The sequence below is a fragment of the Nicotiana tabacum genome, chromosome 7 (assembly GCF_000715075.1).
Source record: "Nicotiana tabacum cultivar K326 chromosome 7, ASM71507v2, whole genome shotgun sequence".
NCBI lineage: Eukaryota > Viridiplantae > Streptophyta > Magnoliopsida > Solanales > Solanaceae > Nicotiana > Nicotiana tabacum.
Window position 1 is genome coordinate 163,420,334 of NC_134086.1, and position 16,639 is coordinate 163,436,972.

Sequence of the window (16,639 nt, forward strand, 5' to 3'; positions counted from 1 at the left end):
TCATTATAAAATGTCACTGTACATTTAATTAATGTGACATATATGTTCACAAAATAACCCCTAAAACAAAAACACACCACGTAATTATTGAGCAAAACGTGCACATTCGGGTAAAAAAATTCCAGTCTCAGTCCAGATTAGCCGCTCTTGCGACGGCGTAATGGCCCTGTCAATTTGCCGGTACCGGAGTTACGGTTTCGCGTCGCCGTTAATTCGGTGCTTCAGGTCACAAGCGGCATTTAAAGCGTTGGCTAAAGCGTCGGAAGACAAAATACCAAACCTCATCCTCTACAATTATCCTTCATTTTCCGGAGCTTTTGCTGCGCTATTCGCTCACCTCTATCACTCTCGTCTCAACCTCCCTTACCTCGTCTTGCCTTTTTCTTCCGTGGAACCCTTCAGGTACCTAGTCGACATCTGGGAGCTTCACAAACCTCAGTTGCTAGTAAAAACGAAATAAAGGAGGAGGAATGCTGGAAATTGATATAGAAATTAGTTTTAACTATGATGAATCATTTAGGTACTACCTGGACAGAGCAAAATGAATAAAGAGGAATCATATAATCAATCCTAACTAATTCTTGATTGAGTTTGGTTAATTGAGCTAAGCTATTTTGTCTAGGTCATTTGCATTGCAGGCAGGTTTAATTACTGAAGTAATAGCAGGAGTTTGCTTTTGCTCATAGTTTAAAAGAATAATAGAATCTGTAATTTTGCCCAGGAGTCTCCTTTTATTATTTATTTCAACACGTCATGTAATTTTGTCCTTTGTTTGTAATTCTTTTTTGATAGAGTTGAAGACTTGTGTATTGACGGGCTGCAGAATTGCTATTTTCTTGATTTTGTTGGTCCTAAAGGATTTGCAGTGGAGCTTGCTCGCCGGACCTCATGCCAGTTAGTTTCTTTTTCTTTTTCTAATAAATACAGATTTCTTCAGATGCTAGCTGAGTAGCTGGGCTGTTGGTTTTGACTTTGATAGTGGTTCTGGAAGTTGGAGACGGGCTATGAAGTGATTTATTTTTTAAATTTTAATTAGGATAGTAGGGTTTGATCACCGGAAGTCGGCACTTTTGGAGCTCCCTTTGAATCAAAGTTCTGATGGGAGTCTTGCATTTCATGTCAACCTCGAGAAATCTAGTTCTATTGCTGTCTATGAACATTTCTCTTCTAGGCTTTCAGAGGTTGGATCCAATAAGGTACATTCTATTGTGTGCTCCCTGACAATACTTATTTTAGGCTAGATTGTTTTTCAAAGCGATTAGCTCCTAAAGTGGTGATATATTGTTTGTTTAATGCACAGGAGGGTGATGCTGTCAGCTTGCTAAACTATACTTTTCAAGATCAAGTTAAAAATGTTCTGAAATATATTGAGGATGGAGATCTTTGCAGGTGGAGTTTGCCTGATATTACAGCCTTTGGGATTGGAATCAGCCAGTGGCGTTCAAAACTAAACTGCATCACTAATCCACATATGTATGAACAGGTTCGCAGTTAATTCTCTTTCTGGAGTGAAACGTGCAACAACTAAGAGATACAAATTTGCTTAAACAGCTGTAAATCTTTGCGATTAAAGTTCGCCTGTGGATAATACCTTCCGGTTAAACTTAGATGTATGTCTCTTTTCCCTTGCAAAATGATATCAAGGAGGTAATCAATTTTTCATGGCTGTACTCCCAGAGCCATATTTGATGAGGGTTGCATACATTTCGCTTTTCCAAAGGGCCTTTTTCAAAGCAATATGTGCAATGCAGTAGTCTCTTTTGGTATAATAAGCTTTCCACTTTTCCTTTTCTTTTACCGGAGATAGTAAAGTACGCATTTGATGCTATGTAGATTTTCTGTTTTATTGCACAGATAGAGAATGAACTAGATAAATTCATGTTGCATTCCTGTTCCCATAATATGTCTTTCCTCAGTAAAGTATAACAGTAATAATTTTATTTTACTTCCTAAAACAGCTAATGGGGATTACCACTGGCGATTTGATTGCTAATGGTAACTCCCATATTTCAAAGAGACTGGCTGCTGCACAGAAGTTGCTGGATAAGTTTTTCAAAATTCGGCTGGGGAGAGGACTTTATGGTGAATGCTTGGTAAAGAATAATTCTTTATGACGTTTTCTTTATGTTGGCAAAATCCATAACAATCAATATACTATGAAGTCCATGAGAGCACAGCTGAATGTATGTCAGGGTTTAGAATACTTTGTTTCAGCTCTTCATAACATGTTGTACAGTTGTCTGCTTGACTTGTTTCAATCTTCTATAGGTGTTCCATATTCCAGGTTATTCATGCTTAGCAATATTACATCTATTTCGTTTATAATTGTAATTTTTGTTTCCCTTTCTCTAGATGACTAAGTTGAGTATCTAAATTCTGTTTTATCTTTTAGGGGATTAGAGCTGATGGAAATTCAGACTTAAGTGATGAAATTGGCAAGGAACTGAGCAAGAAAAGTGCCTTAGCTGGACTCAGGTTTCTATGTTTATTTATCTTTTTCTTTTCTTTAACGTGGTGCATGGGCAGCGAGACCTTTTAACTTTGTTTTCCAACCAGAAAGATCTCAAGTTCAGTCAAAAGTTAAAAGCTTCTGATCCACATTCATGACTATTTATTTGAAGAGAGCATATCTGAGGTTATTTGATGCTTTTACCTCAATTTGTACATAGAACAGCTGCATTTACTTTAAATCTAAGTATACACCAGGCCTATAGGAGCAGTCATATACCTTCAGCGGAAGAATCTCAAGATGTGCCTGAGGACTGTAGATGCTGCTACTGATACTTCAGAGGTTGCCAAGGTGTGCATCATGATTCACTTCTCTTCATCTTGAAAATATTCCTCACCACTAAGCGAGACAGCGACTCCTTATACTAACTGTGAAAATTATTCTACCAGCTATGCTCTTCCCGGCCACCCTCCCACATACAAACACAGTCTCGTACTCTTTACCTTTCATACCCACAAATGATTTGCTTCTTTAACATGCAGGCATATGGTGGAGGTGGTTCTCCTAGTTCCAGCTCATTTATAATTCGGATGGATGAGTATAACCAGTGGCTCGCAGTGCATTCATCTTGAGTGGGGTACAATATGAATTCCCATCCTCTTCATAGTTAAGATTCTATGAATAATCTTGGTATCAGTTGGCATTCCTTTTAAATGTTTATTTGAGATAGATGCACTCTCAGTGTAATCATTTTGCTTAGGCTTTTCCATACCTGTTGAAATCATGGAATTATCAAAGAAATAAAAATAGTGTTGTCTTCATCTCACACTTAAAAGGATTTCCATTCTTACCTATTAGTGCTGTATCATCCTGCCCTTTAATGGTTGGAATGAGCTGCCAAATAATGTTTGGTAGCACAGGGCTGTCTATATGCATCTGGTAGTTGTTCCTCTACTTTAGACTAATGGATTCATAATTGCTTTCAGTAAAACCTTGTTAGTGAATTTTGAGTTGCTTGTGGTAGCTCCCTCACATGAAAGTATTACCGTGTAGTGTTCCTCTTTCAACTTCAAACTGATGGGTGTGTAATGGCTTTCAGACTCAGAGAGTATCTTGCGGATCGCAAGTGTGTGAATTTCTTTTCTATAACCAAAAGTGGAGAAGCCATAGGGGGAACCATTTAATTTCTTCCATGGCAAATGCGACTGCAGTTGAATATATTAGAAGAGTGTGACCGTCTTTTTTCTCCGAGAATGTATGTCATTACTTACAAGAGAGAATTTAGGTGCGAGAAATAGTACAGAGAACCTGAACATGCATTAAAGTGATGATGATTTTCCAGATCTAGGCGTGTAACTTCTGAATACTATTTAAGAGAAGATAGAGATAATTTTGGGCCCTTAAATACATATAAATTGTTCTAAATATATCCAGTTATCTAGCTGGACACCCATCAACAGCTATGCCTTTGGCTGTGGGACAAGTTGCCAATTCGCAGTGTTCCCCATTGGTACCCCACCAAGTCAGTCCTTTATTCTCCATTCCCAATGAGAAATATAGTAGGACTGCCATGAAAGCTACTCCTGCATCCAGCGCCGCGGATAGGATATAGTTGTATCTTTGCCACCATTGCTTTCGGTAGCGGAATATGAAGAAGTTGAAAATTGTGCCGACTATTACCCATGCGTTATAATTTAATGGTGTTGCTGGTGGCATGGCACCTGTTGCTCCCAGAAGAACTGGAAGGTTAATCAGGGGAATCCATGATTTTGTTGGAAATACTTTATGCAAGAGCCACACTATAACAGGTCCTACTGCGCCTCCGAGGAAGAACCAGTTCATGGAGCTGTAGTTCCCAAGAGATCCAAAAATCCTTTTTGGTCCGACCAAACCCCAGATAACTGATGCATCAAAAAACACACGATCTCCTGGGCATGTCCATGGACTGTCTGGTGGGAGGAGATCATCTTGACATATGTTCTCGATGGAGTTTAGCAGCCACCACGCCACAGATATGTTGATAGTTCCGGAAATTATTGTTCCTAAAAACTGAAATTTAACGTACAAGAATGAAAAATATTCTTTTATTCTGGAATTTACTGTGGAACACTGCTATTCTAGTTGCTGGAAAACATCAACTAAGCCTGTTAAGTAACGTGTCTTAATACTTCCAGATGAAAGAGATAAACTGCTAAATTCTTGTGCATGTTGATAGATTATGAAATCCTAACTTTGTATTACTTGTTTTACTTGTATGCTCTATTGATTCTACCCTTTATAGCTGCTTTTAATGAGCATTGCACACATAACTTAGCATGCATCTGATTGGGGTAAAATCTACTAAAAAGTGAGGTAAATGTTCTTTGGTGCTTTCCGTGCTTTTTTTAAGACATCGAGAAGCTTCTCCATTGTGGCTTCTCTACCTAGGAAAATGCTAGTGCTAATCTCTACTGTATACCAGAAGCTCTGAGTAAATCACTGATGTATTTCCAATTTATTGGCAGAAACAGTAAAGCGAATCTACCTGAACCAAGAACATTGATCGAGGTGGGATCTTCATGTAGTGGCCGAGTTTGAAGTCGCTGAGGAAAGAGACAGCCTGTGACATACTCATGTACCCATAGACTTTGAAGCACACATTGGCTATTGGTCTTCCTGGTAGTATAATTCCCATGACATATTCAGTGATTATGTTCAAGCCTGGGGTCTGCAAATTAGCATCATAAATAAGAAGCTTGGAAAGAGCTCTATTGAAATAACAAGGGTGATGATCTTGGATTTCTTCTTGTAATAAATCCAATTAGTTTTAAGGTATCAGATTCTGATTGTGGCATATTGGTATGTTAAACAAAGAGCGAATGTTAGTCGTTTAGTGGTGTTTACAGCTTCTATAAGCTCCAACAAATCTACAGTAAGATTTCTTTTGAAGGTTGATGTAAATAGCTTTTGCAGGATAACAGACTAGCAGTTCAAGCATGCTAATCAATCGGATAGGCAAGACATGCTTGTTGGTCTAAATATAGGTTTGAATGTGTGTGATTTATCACCTGATTTGTTGTAGCTGTTATGATGCTGATTGGAAGCGTGAAGATAAAAGCAATAGCACTTGCAAATAGAAGCCCCCACCATGGCATCTGAACTTGGTTATTCAAGAAAATGCAGAGGATTAGGGAGACTGTGAGCGTCACCAGAAGCAATGCATTAAACCACCAAGAAGGTATGTCTTTGTATTTCCTCATAAGTCTTGTGTGAATATCCTCCTTTCCCTTGTATGAAGCACGGAATCTTTCATAGATTTCCCTACACATTGCAAGTAGACAATAAAGACAATCCTTTACCACGACTTTTGTAGTTATTAACAAATAATTCTCATCCATATTCATAGTTCCATTTATTTATGGAAGTTGCTGCTAAACAGCCGTAAATATGTAGCAGTTGAGGTGTCAAAAGTTTGGACAAGGTTAAAATAGACTGACAAATCAACTTTTGGGATGATAAAACATGTATATTTCATTTAAAAAATTACTTGTATATTTTAATTTCCTTGTCTGGGCTCTAGGTCGTAAAACATAAGGAGCAAATTTGACAAAATAGTAGTACTGTGTCTTGATATAGTTAGCGTGTGTTTTACCTTCCGTAGAACAATGCCACGTGTGTAAGAGTGGATGCTATAGTAGCAAAACCAAAACCGTAAGTGAGAGCAAAGAACATGCTTATATGTATTCTCCCTTGCTCCTCATACTTTCCTATATCTAGCTCAAACTTGTCATTCACGATGGCTGATATATCGTACTTCTGACCTTGTGCTGTGAATAAGTGTGACGAGAAAATGGGAAATTTTCGAGCACCATACAAGTCAAACCCCCAATATGCTATTGGGATCACCATGTATATTATCAACATGTACCCTGCAAAGACATTGACAATGGCAAAGAAAGGGCAGATGAGGGGGCTGAACAAGAAGGATGCCACAGCAGACCAATCCAGGGTTATAGCTCCAAGTCCAAGGCCCCTCATGCCTGATCCAATTTGCTGAGCTGTCACTGATTTGGAGAATGCCCAGCAGATCCATGAGATGCTCGTGAGCGTTGAGAAGAGATATCCTGGTACTAGATACCAGCAAAAGCTGCATACTAATGCAATGAGGAAAAATTTTGCTCGTGACATGCGCCGATCATCTTTCTCATGCAAGGCCCTGCAAAGATCAATCTGTGTTAATGATTTTCTGCACCTTTGATCCGTTTGAGAAAGAAAAGCATCTCAGTTGTTTTATATGAGAGCACAGCTGGAGAAAAGCTTTTCAACCATCAGATAGCTTGAAATGAACGAGAAAATTTGAAATAGTAATAGAAAACTTATAATGAAGATGCATATAGCCAACCTTAACTTGCTTGGGATTGAGATGAAGTTGTTGAATAGAAACTTACGAAATGATTATGGGAAATTTAAAATAAAAATTGGATTTGTGATTCGTCTGGTCAGGAATTCCTGGGAAGAGGGTGAAGGGAAGAGAGATACTAGACATTCTTTTCCAGCTATTGTCACGATAAGCAGTAGATAGAAACTAAGTTACATGCATGTGCGAGTACTTTATCACAAAAAGAAAAGAAAAAACTTACAGCCAAGTGGGAGATTCTTATAGCTTTAACTGTAGAAGTGTGACTGTGAAACAATGGTTTGCCAATAATCCATCCTACAAAAAGAAAGGCTGTGTTCTTGTTTCTTTTGCATGATATTTATCAAGAAGATGAGTTTGTGAAACTTGCAGATGTTTGACTTGGTTTTATGATTCAGGTAGGATTTTGGACTGGTTGTGGCATTTCGATGACACTAATCAGGTCATTGCTAAATATGTGCTATACCATTAAGGGAATCAATGTGCTTTGCTCCAATGCAAAGTAGATGGAGTTAGACTAGAGCTAAATTGGACTGTAATGACTTGAATTTGGGAGCCTATTTTAATCTTCTAATTCAGCTTAGAGATGTCAGCAGGTGGACCATCTTGGTTATCGAATGGCGCTCAACAGCGAAGGTAAAGGGATGGCTTCAGATTACATCATAAGTTCCTTCCCACTATTGAAATATTATCATGCAAAATTTTCAGTATGCATAGGTTTGTAAATCGAACACATTGTGAAAAAGTTTGATTCTACTAACAGCCAACTGTGAATACTATGAAAATATTCAATGTACAAATGTAAAATTCTCTCTTTGACATGCGCCACCCCCTTTTCTTAGTAGCCTGTAAGTTGTTTCCTGTTTGGTTTGTCATCCATCAGTTATTCTCAGATTCTGGTTTTTCTGATACGTTGCAAGTGTGGTGATTGTGGTTGATTATAATACTCTACCTGGAAAAGACTCTTTAGCTATCTTGTTATCACGTATTCACGTGTAATTTTACAGGGCCAGCAAATATTTTGTATTTTGTCCCTCAATTATTGACGAATTTCAATGTTGATCTTGTGCTATATGTCTTGTCAAGCAAATATAATCTTCAATTGATTGGAATGTGTATATCCTTCCGCTTATGAATCTCCACAAATTTAAGAAATATATTATTCCAACTGTTACCATTTAGCTATCCACGTGTTATGTTAAATAATATTACTCCATATATGAGCGTAATATAATTCTAAAAAATTGTCTGAAACATATCCCCTACATAAAGAGTTTATAAAGCACATTTTGATTAACGAAGATTAATTGTGTTGTTTAAATATCTCAAGGATCAAAAATAAACTTTATGAATAATTGAGGGACCAAAATGCATTTATGGGGATGTGTTCTCATATGTTGCATTATGCTACTTGTGCAAAGAATTATAAGTTGTTGCGGATCCAAAATTTATTAAATTGTTTTGAATAGACATTGAGGAAGAACATAAATATTTATATTGTTTCCGGAGGAAAAGCAAAAAAATTCGGTGTGTGCCGTTGTTTTGAGTTCCATGACACTTGGGGTCGGCCGTCGGCAAGATCTATTAGGCTATTAGGGTCTTACTACTAGGGAACCATATGCTGTCCATCATCTGTCTTATTTAAATAAAAAATAATTATTGATCATTTTCCTTGAGAGTTGTGTTTTTTAAAGTATTGATAGCACATGGTATAACAAATGTAGAATCAGCTACTCCCTTTATCTAGATAATAACCTTTGTAAATAGAGTAGATCTAAGAAAATTTTGAGTTGAGCTATTAGTTCATATAGAATTGTTATAGATCATTGTGAACGAGATTTTTTTGCGCAAGGGAGAGGGATCAAATAGTTTGGGATGGAAGCACGACTTCACAAGAAAAAAGGTATAGTGAATAAATTAATTTGAGATGCCAATAAACAAGTAGTCTCTATTAGATTAAAAGAGCTGTTCTCCTACACTTGAGGACTAATTAATCTATTGAACTAATCTTGTTCTACTGCTTCAGAAGTACCCCAAAACGGCAAAGTAGTACAAAATGGAACTTATCAAATCATAAATGGGAAAATGACGCTCTCAAAGTAACCAAAAAAAATATATATATATTTTTTGTATATATATACATTTTATATGTTATATACAAAAGTTATACAAATTTTATATATTTTTTCGACTACTGAATATAAATAATTTCTGGCATATAATTGCACGTTACCTGAAAAGTGAAACTTGAACCAGAGTACTGGGCCACCACATGTGCGCGGGCTCTACTACGTACTTCCTTAAAAGCCCAGCCCAACCATATCCCAAAACCTGCAAAACGACAAATTACGAACTCACTATAATCGTAAAAATAGCAATGTTTAGCCAGTTTTCGGACTGGTCATTTAAAAATAGCCAGTATTTACCAAGTCAATGGAAAATAGCCACTATTTTGCTACAACAGAGACCGGTCCAGCATAATATACTGGAGTTCGGTGCACCTGTGTATGAACTTCCAGCATATTATGCTGGACCGGTATACTTTGCTGGCTCCAGTATAATATACTAGAGACTGGAGCACCGGTGCTCCAAACTCCAGTATATTATGCTGGACCGGTATATTATACTGGAACTCCAGTATATTATGCTGAAATATTTTTCGGATTTTGAAAAGTGTTTTCGTTCAGATTTATCTTTACATGAAAAGTGGCTAAATTTCGATTACTTTTGAAACTGGGCTATTTTGAACGACCACTTGTAAATCTGACTATTTTTGAATTTCTCCCCTAATAATCTTTACGTAAATGGTTACACTTCCCATTTAATATGAGCTCATGATATACTAACAATTTTAACACTATTCGGGTAATTTAACCCGTCAAGAGTATATTAGTTAAACTTTTTGCATGTCACATAATAATATATAGATATTAGATAATGTGAAAATTCTTACCTGAGTAGTAATAATAAGAAGCCAACCAGCTAAAAATGATATATTCCTATGATAAAAAGCTTTGATAATGGTCACAATTCCAACGGCATAAGCTGAACCATTCCCAAAAGCACTTCCAGCATTAGCAAATATAGAAATAAGCACATGCTCTTTCATGTTAAACGGGCCGGGATTCAGTGAAAACGATCTGGATCCAAATCCAGGCAACCGGAACTTCGTCGTTGGCAAAACGGTAGCTAAGAAATGACCAATTGGAAGAGTTGCTACTTGAACTGTGATTTGTGTAATGACTAATGGCTCTGTTCGGTATGAGAAAAATTGGTTGAGAAAAGAGAGTAAACAACAAGAGAAAAGGCCCAAAAACCACATTCTAAATGTCCATACGGGTAGAGTCGGGTCATCGGTGTTGGTCACCGTTAGCCGGACTTCTTCAATCGGTGATTCGTCGTCGTCATCGGCGGCTCCGGCGGGGTACGGTGGTGATTCTGGCCGGTAAGTTCCCATTGTGAAACAAGTTGGCTAAAGAGAATGTGAGAGCTAGAGTACAAAGGCAAGGATTGGTCCTATTTAATGCATGGGGATGCATTTTTTTAAATTCAACAACATGGGCTGGAATTGACTTACCATTTTCGACGCTAAAATTCAGCGCTACTAGGACAAGTAGAGTGTGAATATATGACGGAATGATATTTTTATTTTGGGTATTTTGCGCTACAGAGCGTTGACTAGCAGACTAGTTGATTAAGATAAGAGGATCAACAAAGCATTCTACTGTCTGATCTATAAATTATTTCCAGTGGACGTCAATATTCAAATTCCAACAGGAATTAATTTTCATTTGCTTAATGTTTTGTGCTCATATATCAAATAGAGAGGCGGACCTACACTATAATCTGATGGGTTACCGGCATTCGAAAATTTCCGCAAAAAATATAAATGTCTCCAAATATTCGTCAGATATTAGCATAGGCCTCATATCAATCTTTATGAGTAGTGATAAATTTATATTGAATATCATAGTGCCCCACGATTGCCAAATCCTGAGTCTCAACTAGGATAGTTGAGGTGAGGTCGACCTAGTTTGAACTTTGAACACTACTCGTATTAAAAAAAATTAAAAGGAAGATGACCAAATAAAGATAAATACAAGAGATCATATTTTTGTAGTTTTGGCATTTTGGGTATTCATTTACTTTTAGACAAAGAGATAACAAAAGACATTGACAATCATCTTTTGGATGCATGTTTTTGCTCTATAAAACGTTGTATTTTTCTCATCTCATTGACTAACAAGTAACAACTATAAGCGACAGTCATCATACCTCAAACATTTCTGCTAAAAGTGGATGGATATGAGCTATCGGTCATGCGAGAGACTTTTGAGTTCCAGTTGCAATTGTAAGGTCCAGTTGACCAATAACATATGTAAAAAGGCAAGAGTAATATTTGACTTTTGCATTAACGGAGAGTATATACTTTAAGCATGGTACTGTGTATCCATGTATGCAGAGGCGGAGCCACAATGTCGGCTACAGGTTCATCCGAACTCAGTAGTTTTGGTTCAAATAATGTATTTATTTTATAATTTTCATTAAAAATGTACTGTCAGGATTGAGAGTGAAGAAAGCTCTGAATCACCTCCAATGGAGGTTGCAAAGCTTCTCGAAGAGAGAGGAAATGAGAAGCTGTTAAAGTTGATTAAACTGAAATTATGAACATTGACCAACCACCAAATATCTGACGCTATTCACTATATGTATACAATTAACCTATTGTAAAACTAACCACTAATTACTAACTAAGGGTAGTGCTGACTCAGCACCAGTACAAGAATAAATACTATACAACACTGCTATACAATACTGATTACTGATTCATGACTATATTCTCAATACCCCTCCCCCCCCCCCTCAAGTTGGATGTGAGGAAATCACACCCAACTTGCTAAGTACGGAGTAGTGTTTGATCCCAGTAAGAGCCTTAGTGAGCACATCTGCAAGTTGTTGGCCAGTACCAATGTGATGTAGTGAAATAAGCCTCTCATGAAGTTTGATGCGCACAAAGTGACAATCAACTTCAATATGCTTAGTCCTTTCATGGAACACATGATTCCTAGCAATGTGTAGAGCAGAAAGGCTATCGCAATGAACAGGTATAGGTAAATTGACTGACACAGTAAGTTCTTCAAGCAGCCTGGACAACCAAACAAGCTCACCAACAACTTTTCTAAGGGCTCTATATTCTGCCTCTGCTGAAGAAAGAGAGATGGTTTCTTGTTTCTTGGATTTCCAACTAATTGGACTTCCTCCCATGAACACAATATATTCAGACACTGATCTTTTGGAGTCTGGGCAAGCTGCCAATCAGAATCACAGTAGGCAGCCAGGGAAAGATCATTTTTATTGCTGAAATAAAGGCCCATAGTGGGATCTCCCTTCAAGAATCTCAACATGTGATAAGCTGCCTTTAAGTGAGGCTCCCTAGGATCTTGCATAAACTGACTAAGATGTTGGACCCCATATGCTATGTCCAGTCTGGTATTAGTGAGAAAATTCAATTTGCCAATCAACTTTCTGTAGAAAGTGGGATCAGACAATGGTGCTCCTTCTTTAGCTTTCGATTTGGTTGTGGAATCAAGAGGGGAAGTCAGAGATGGACAGTGAAGACACACATAATCCTTTAACAAGTCCAAAACAAACTTCCTTTGGGAAATAATAATGCCATCTAGTTTATAGAGAATCTCCAGCCCCAAGAAGTAGTGCAGCTGTCCTAAATCCTTGATTCTGAACTTATCATGTAAGAAGGCCTTAAGCTGATCAATTTCTTCAGAATCAGTCCCTATGAGCAACACATCATCTACATACACTGCTATAAAGACAATGGAGGAATTCTGTTTTCTATAGAACAAGGAATAGTCATGCATGGAGTGTGCATACCCTCTAGAATATAACACCTCAGTTAGTTTATCATACCACTGCCTACTGGCCTATTTTAAACCATAAAGAGACTTATTCAGCTTACACATTAACTGTGGGTAAGGTACTTCAAGGCCTGGAGGAGTCTGCATATAGACCTCCTCATGCAAATCTCTATGGAGAAATGCATTATTCACATCCAGTTGTGAAATTTGCCATTTCTTCTTTGTTGTTATGGCTATGAGAGACCTCACAGTGGTCATCTTGACCATTAGGGAAAAGGTTTCTATATAATCTACACCAGTTTGTTGAGTGTATCCTTTAACAACTAACTTTGCTTTGTATCTCTTCACACTACCATCTGCCCTATGTTTAACTGTATACACCCATCTACACCCAATGGCATGTTTTCCTTCAGGTAAAGGTACCAGATCCCATGTCCTATTAGCATACAGAGCCTCAAACTCTTGTGGCACGGCATTCTGCCAGGCAGGATATATAGCAGCTTCTTCATATGAAGTTGGTTCTCTATCATTGCAAATGTTCTCTACAATGTGCTGACTATCAGGATGTAGGGCATCAGACATAATGTGGTTGTTATGGGAGAACATGGCATGCAAAGAAAAATTAGTGGTGCATTTTAGGTTTGGTATTTTGTAAACATAATCATTCAGATGTGAGGGTAGTTTGTGTTCCCTATTGGATTTTCTAAAGCCTAGTGGTCCTGTTAGTGACTGTTGGGATGAGATCACATCTTGTAGTTGTTCTACTGGAATTTGGGATTCATGTACAGAGGATACAGGTGAGGAAGCAATAGGTGGTGTGCCAGAGCTTAGAGGATTGGTGTTTTCCTGATTATTGACATTGTTACTAATGTTGTGAGACAAGTGGATGTCAGTGTGATCAGGAGGACTCTCAAAGAATGGTGTATTGGGAAAGACAGATGGAATATCAGATGTAGTGGAGTTAAGAGTGAAGGGGAAGATTGACTCATGAAATGAAACATCTCTGGAAATGTGTATTTTCTTAGTGGCCAGACTTAATACCTTGTACCCCTTTGTACCAAAAGGATACCCTACAAATACATGTGGACTGGTTCTTGGTTCAAGCCTCTCTCTGAAAGGCTTTGGTACAGTAGGGTAGCACAGACACCTAAAACTCCTCAAGTGAGAGTAATTTGGCTTCTTTTTATATAGGAGCTCAAAAGGACATTTATTCTTTAGGGGAATGGTTGGAAGTCTATTGATCAAATATGTTGCTGTAAGAATAAACTCTCCCCAATATTTCAATGGCGGTTTGGATTGAAAGAGTAGTGCTCTGGCTACTTCAAGTAGATATTTGTATTTCCTTTGCTCTGGCTACTTCAAGTAGATATTTGTATTTCCTTTCTACCACCCCATTTTGTTGTGGTGTATATGGACAAGTCTTTTGGTGATTAATTCCTTTGGATTGAAAGAAAGAGGTTGCTTCATTGCTGGTGAATTCTAAACCATTATCAGATCTTATACATTTGACAGTTGTTTTGAACTAATTTTCTACCATGGTTGTGAAAGCCTTTATTATCTGCAAGGCATTTCTTTTACAGCTTAGGAGATGTGTCCAAGTGGACCTACTGTAGTCATCTACTAAAGTTAGAAAGTATTTGAAATTGTTATGTGTGGTTACATGATAGGGTCCTCATAGATCTACATGAAGCACTTCAAAGGTGGCAGTGGTTTCAGTTGTTCTTTGGGAAAAAAAAAGTATGGATTGTCTGGCCATGGGACAGATATTACATATGAAAGGTTGTTTAGTAGAAAAAGTTGCAGGTATAGTAGGAATCCCTCTCATTTTACTAAAGGGTACATGACCAAGTCTGAAATGCCACAACACATCTAGATTAGCAGTAGGAGATGAATCAGAAAACAAAGCAGAATAACTGTCTTTATTCTTGTTATTGTAAATGGAACTATTTACAATTGGAAGATTGAAAGAGTGGGATAGACAGTGTACACCTTTTACATCATTAGTGTGAAAGGAAAGACAAGAAGAATCACAGTTTTGTTTGAGACTACCTTTCTTCAGGCACTTGGAGCAAAGGAAATACAAACCATCCAGCAACTTACCAAATCTCCAGAGGCCTCTTCAGTGAAGGGGCCTGCAGTAGGCAGGAAATATCTGAGAATGATGCAATATATTTCAAATGAACTGCTAAGGAACTAATAGGCACTGGGTTAAATTTGAACGATGGAATGAATAGAACTTTGTACAGGATAATTTCAGGTGTCAGGAATACACTTCCAACTTCACTTACTTTGACTTTGTAACCATTTGGAAGTTTGACCAATAGAGGATAAGGTAGGATTACTATATTTTGCAAGTGAGATTTATTAAAAGTCATATGGTGTGATGCCCCGGAGTCTAATATCCATAAGTCAGCCTTTGCACTAAAACATTTATATGATGGATTGTCAAAATTAATTGAAGAAGTGCAAGCAATCATACCTGCAAATAGCTGAACCTTCTCCAATGTTTCCTGTTTGAAAATGTTGCAGCATGATAACAATTTCTCCATACTGTTCTTTTGTAAGACTGACATGCTGACTTTGACTTTCTCCTTAAAGCTCCAGTTTCTCTCCTTCCTCTACATTTGTGATTGCATTTGTCGTGGCATTTCTTCCCTTATTGAACCTTGTATTGTTATTGTACCCTTGTGCACCTTGTCTATACTGTTGTTATGGTCCCTGATTGAGACTTTGAGGATAACAATGGAGCTTGTAGCACTTATCCTTAGTATGACCTTGTCGCTTGCAATAGTCACAAAAAGGTCGAGCTCTATTGTTTGCAGCTTGGTTTCCAGTTCCAGTGGAGTAGTTTGTCTTGAAATTCTTTCCACCTAGGTTCGCATTTAGTGTTGTGGAATCGATATTCAGCTGGTTCATGGGCCTAAATTCTCTTTGTTTCTCCTCTTGTATTAGGAGGGCAAATGCCTGCGCCATGTTTGGCAAGGGGTTCATCATAAGTATGCTTCCTCGAACAACCGTATACACTTCATTGAGTCCCATTAGGAACTGTATGAGCCTCTTATCCTGTTCTACCTTATGCATGCTCTCATTCGCCCTACAAGTACATATACAACTGCAATGAGCTTTGACACTGAGAGTGTTCAATTCCTCCCAGAGTTTCTTCATTTTCGTGTAGTAGCCGGTGATATCAAGCACACCCTGACTCAAATCGTTGATTTCCTTCTTAATTTGATATAGCTTAGCCCCATTCGTCTGATCATATCGATCTTGTAGCTCCTTCCACAGCTCAACGGAATCGTTTACATACTTAACACTATCAGCTATGTCCTTTGATAGGGAATTTAAGATCCACGAGGTGACCATATCATCGCACCTTTCCCATTGACGAAAGAGTGGAGAATTCACAATAGGTTTCTCAGTATCTCCAGTGATGAAACCTATCTTGTTCTTCACTGAAAGGGCTCTGAGCACGCTCTTCCTCCAGGAACGATATCCAATCCCATCAAAAGGTAATGGAACTAGACTGGATCCCGAGCTATCGGAAGGATGTACGTAAAGAGGACTCCCAGCATCGATTGTGGTTTGTGTCATCGCTGCCGCTGTGGTTGTGGTCGCTTCATCAATTTGATTTGTAACTGCCATGGAGATTTTATGAGAGATTTGTGAATAATAGTTGGAATATTCTTCGTACAGCTGATATTTCTTCAGACCGCTAACGGATCGTCATTACATGTGTCCGATTCAAATTTTCCCCAAATTGTGATTATCGAAGAAAGTCAAACGAAACCCTAGATCACTTCAATGACTAAAAATAGTAGAAAGAGATGAGGCGTGGTCGTTGATCGGACCTCCGCATACCATGTCAAGATTGAGAGTGAAGAAAGCTCTGAATCACCTCCAATGGAAGTTGCAGAAGCTTCT

General features: G+C 38.0%; 3 protein-coding genes across 6 annotated transcripts; 1 reads left to right on the forward strand and 2 right to left on the reverse strand.

The window, feature by feature from the left end:
• The first annotated feature begins 36 nt into the window (after positions 1-36).
• On the forward strand, positions 37-7,664 carry LOC107780419 (uncharacterized). 4 transcript variants are annotated; one of them, XM_016600961.2, is made up of 11 exons: positions 37-402; positions 793-894; positions 1,037-1,196; positions 1,301-1,483; positions 1,959-2,093; positions 2,393-2,475; positions 2,707-2,800; positions 2,992-3,115; positions 4,954-5,260; positions 5,402-5,666; positions 7,244-7,664. In XM_016600961.2, the coding sequence occupies exons 1-8, from the start codon at positions 161-163 to the stop codon at positions 3,079-3,081; spliced, it is 1,089 nt and encodes a 362-aa protein (XP_016456447.1). In that variant the 5' UTR covers positions 37-160; the 3' UTR covers positions 3,082-3,115; positions 4,954-5,260; positions 5,402-5,666; positions 7,244-7,664. The 4 variants fall into 4 exon arrangements, with proteins under 4 accessions (XP_016456447.1, XP_075074087.1, XP_016456446.1 ...); XM_075217986.1 differs by having other exon boundaries at positions 39-402; positions 2,992-3,086; XM_016600960.2 differs by having other exon boundaries at positions 39-402; positions 2,992-3,086; positions 4,954-5,666.
• On the reverse strand, positions 3,124-11,342 carry LOC107780422 (oligopeptide transporter 4-like). Its single transcript, XM_016600964.2, has 6 exons — positions 9,799-11,342; positions 9,079-9,176; positions 6,081-6,644; positions 5,497-5,749; positions 4,974-5,156; positions 3,124-4,498 (listed from the first exon to the last, which is right to left on the reverse strand). The coding sequence occupies exons 1-6, from the start codon at positions 10,300-10,302 to the stop codon at positions 3,884-3,886; spliced, it is 2,217 nt and encodes a 738-aa protein (XP_016456450.1). The 5' UTR covers positions 10,303-11,342; the 3' UTR covers positions 3,124-3,883.
• Positions 11,343-11,708: 366 nt separating this feature from the next.
• On the reverse strand, positions 11,709-16,360 carry LOC142162398 (uncharacterized). Its single transcript, XM_075218750.1, has 6 exons — positions 15,493-16,360; positions 15,198-15,228; positions 14,819-14,870; positions 12,872-13,837; positions 12,301-12,784; positions 11,709-12,154 (listed from the first exon to the last, which is right to left on the reverse strand). Exons 1-6 carry the CDS (start codon positions 16,358-16,360, stop codon positions 11,709-11,711), a joined length of 2,847 nt encoding a protein of 948 aa, XP_075074851.1.
• Between the last annotated feature and the right edge of the window lie 279 nt (positions 16,361-16,639).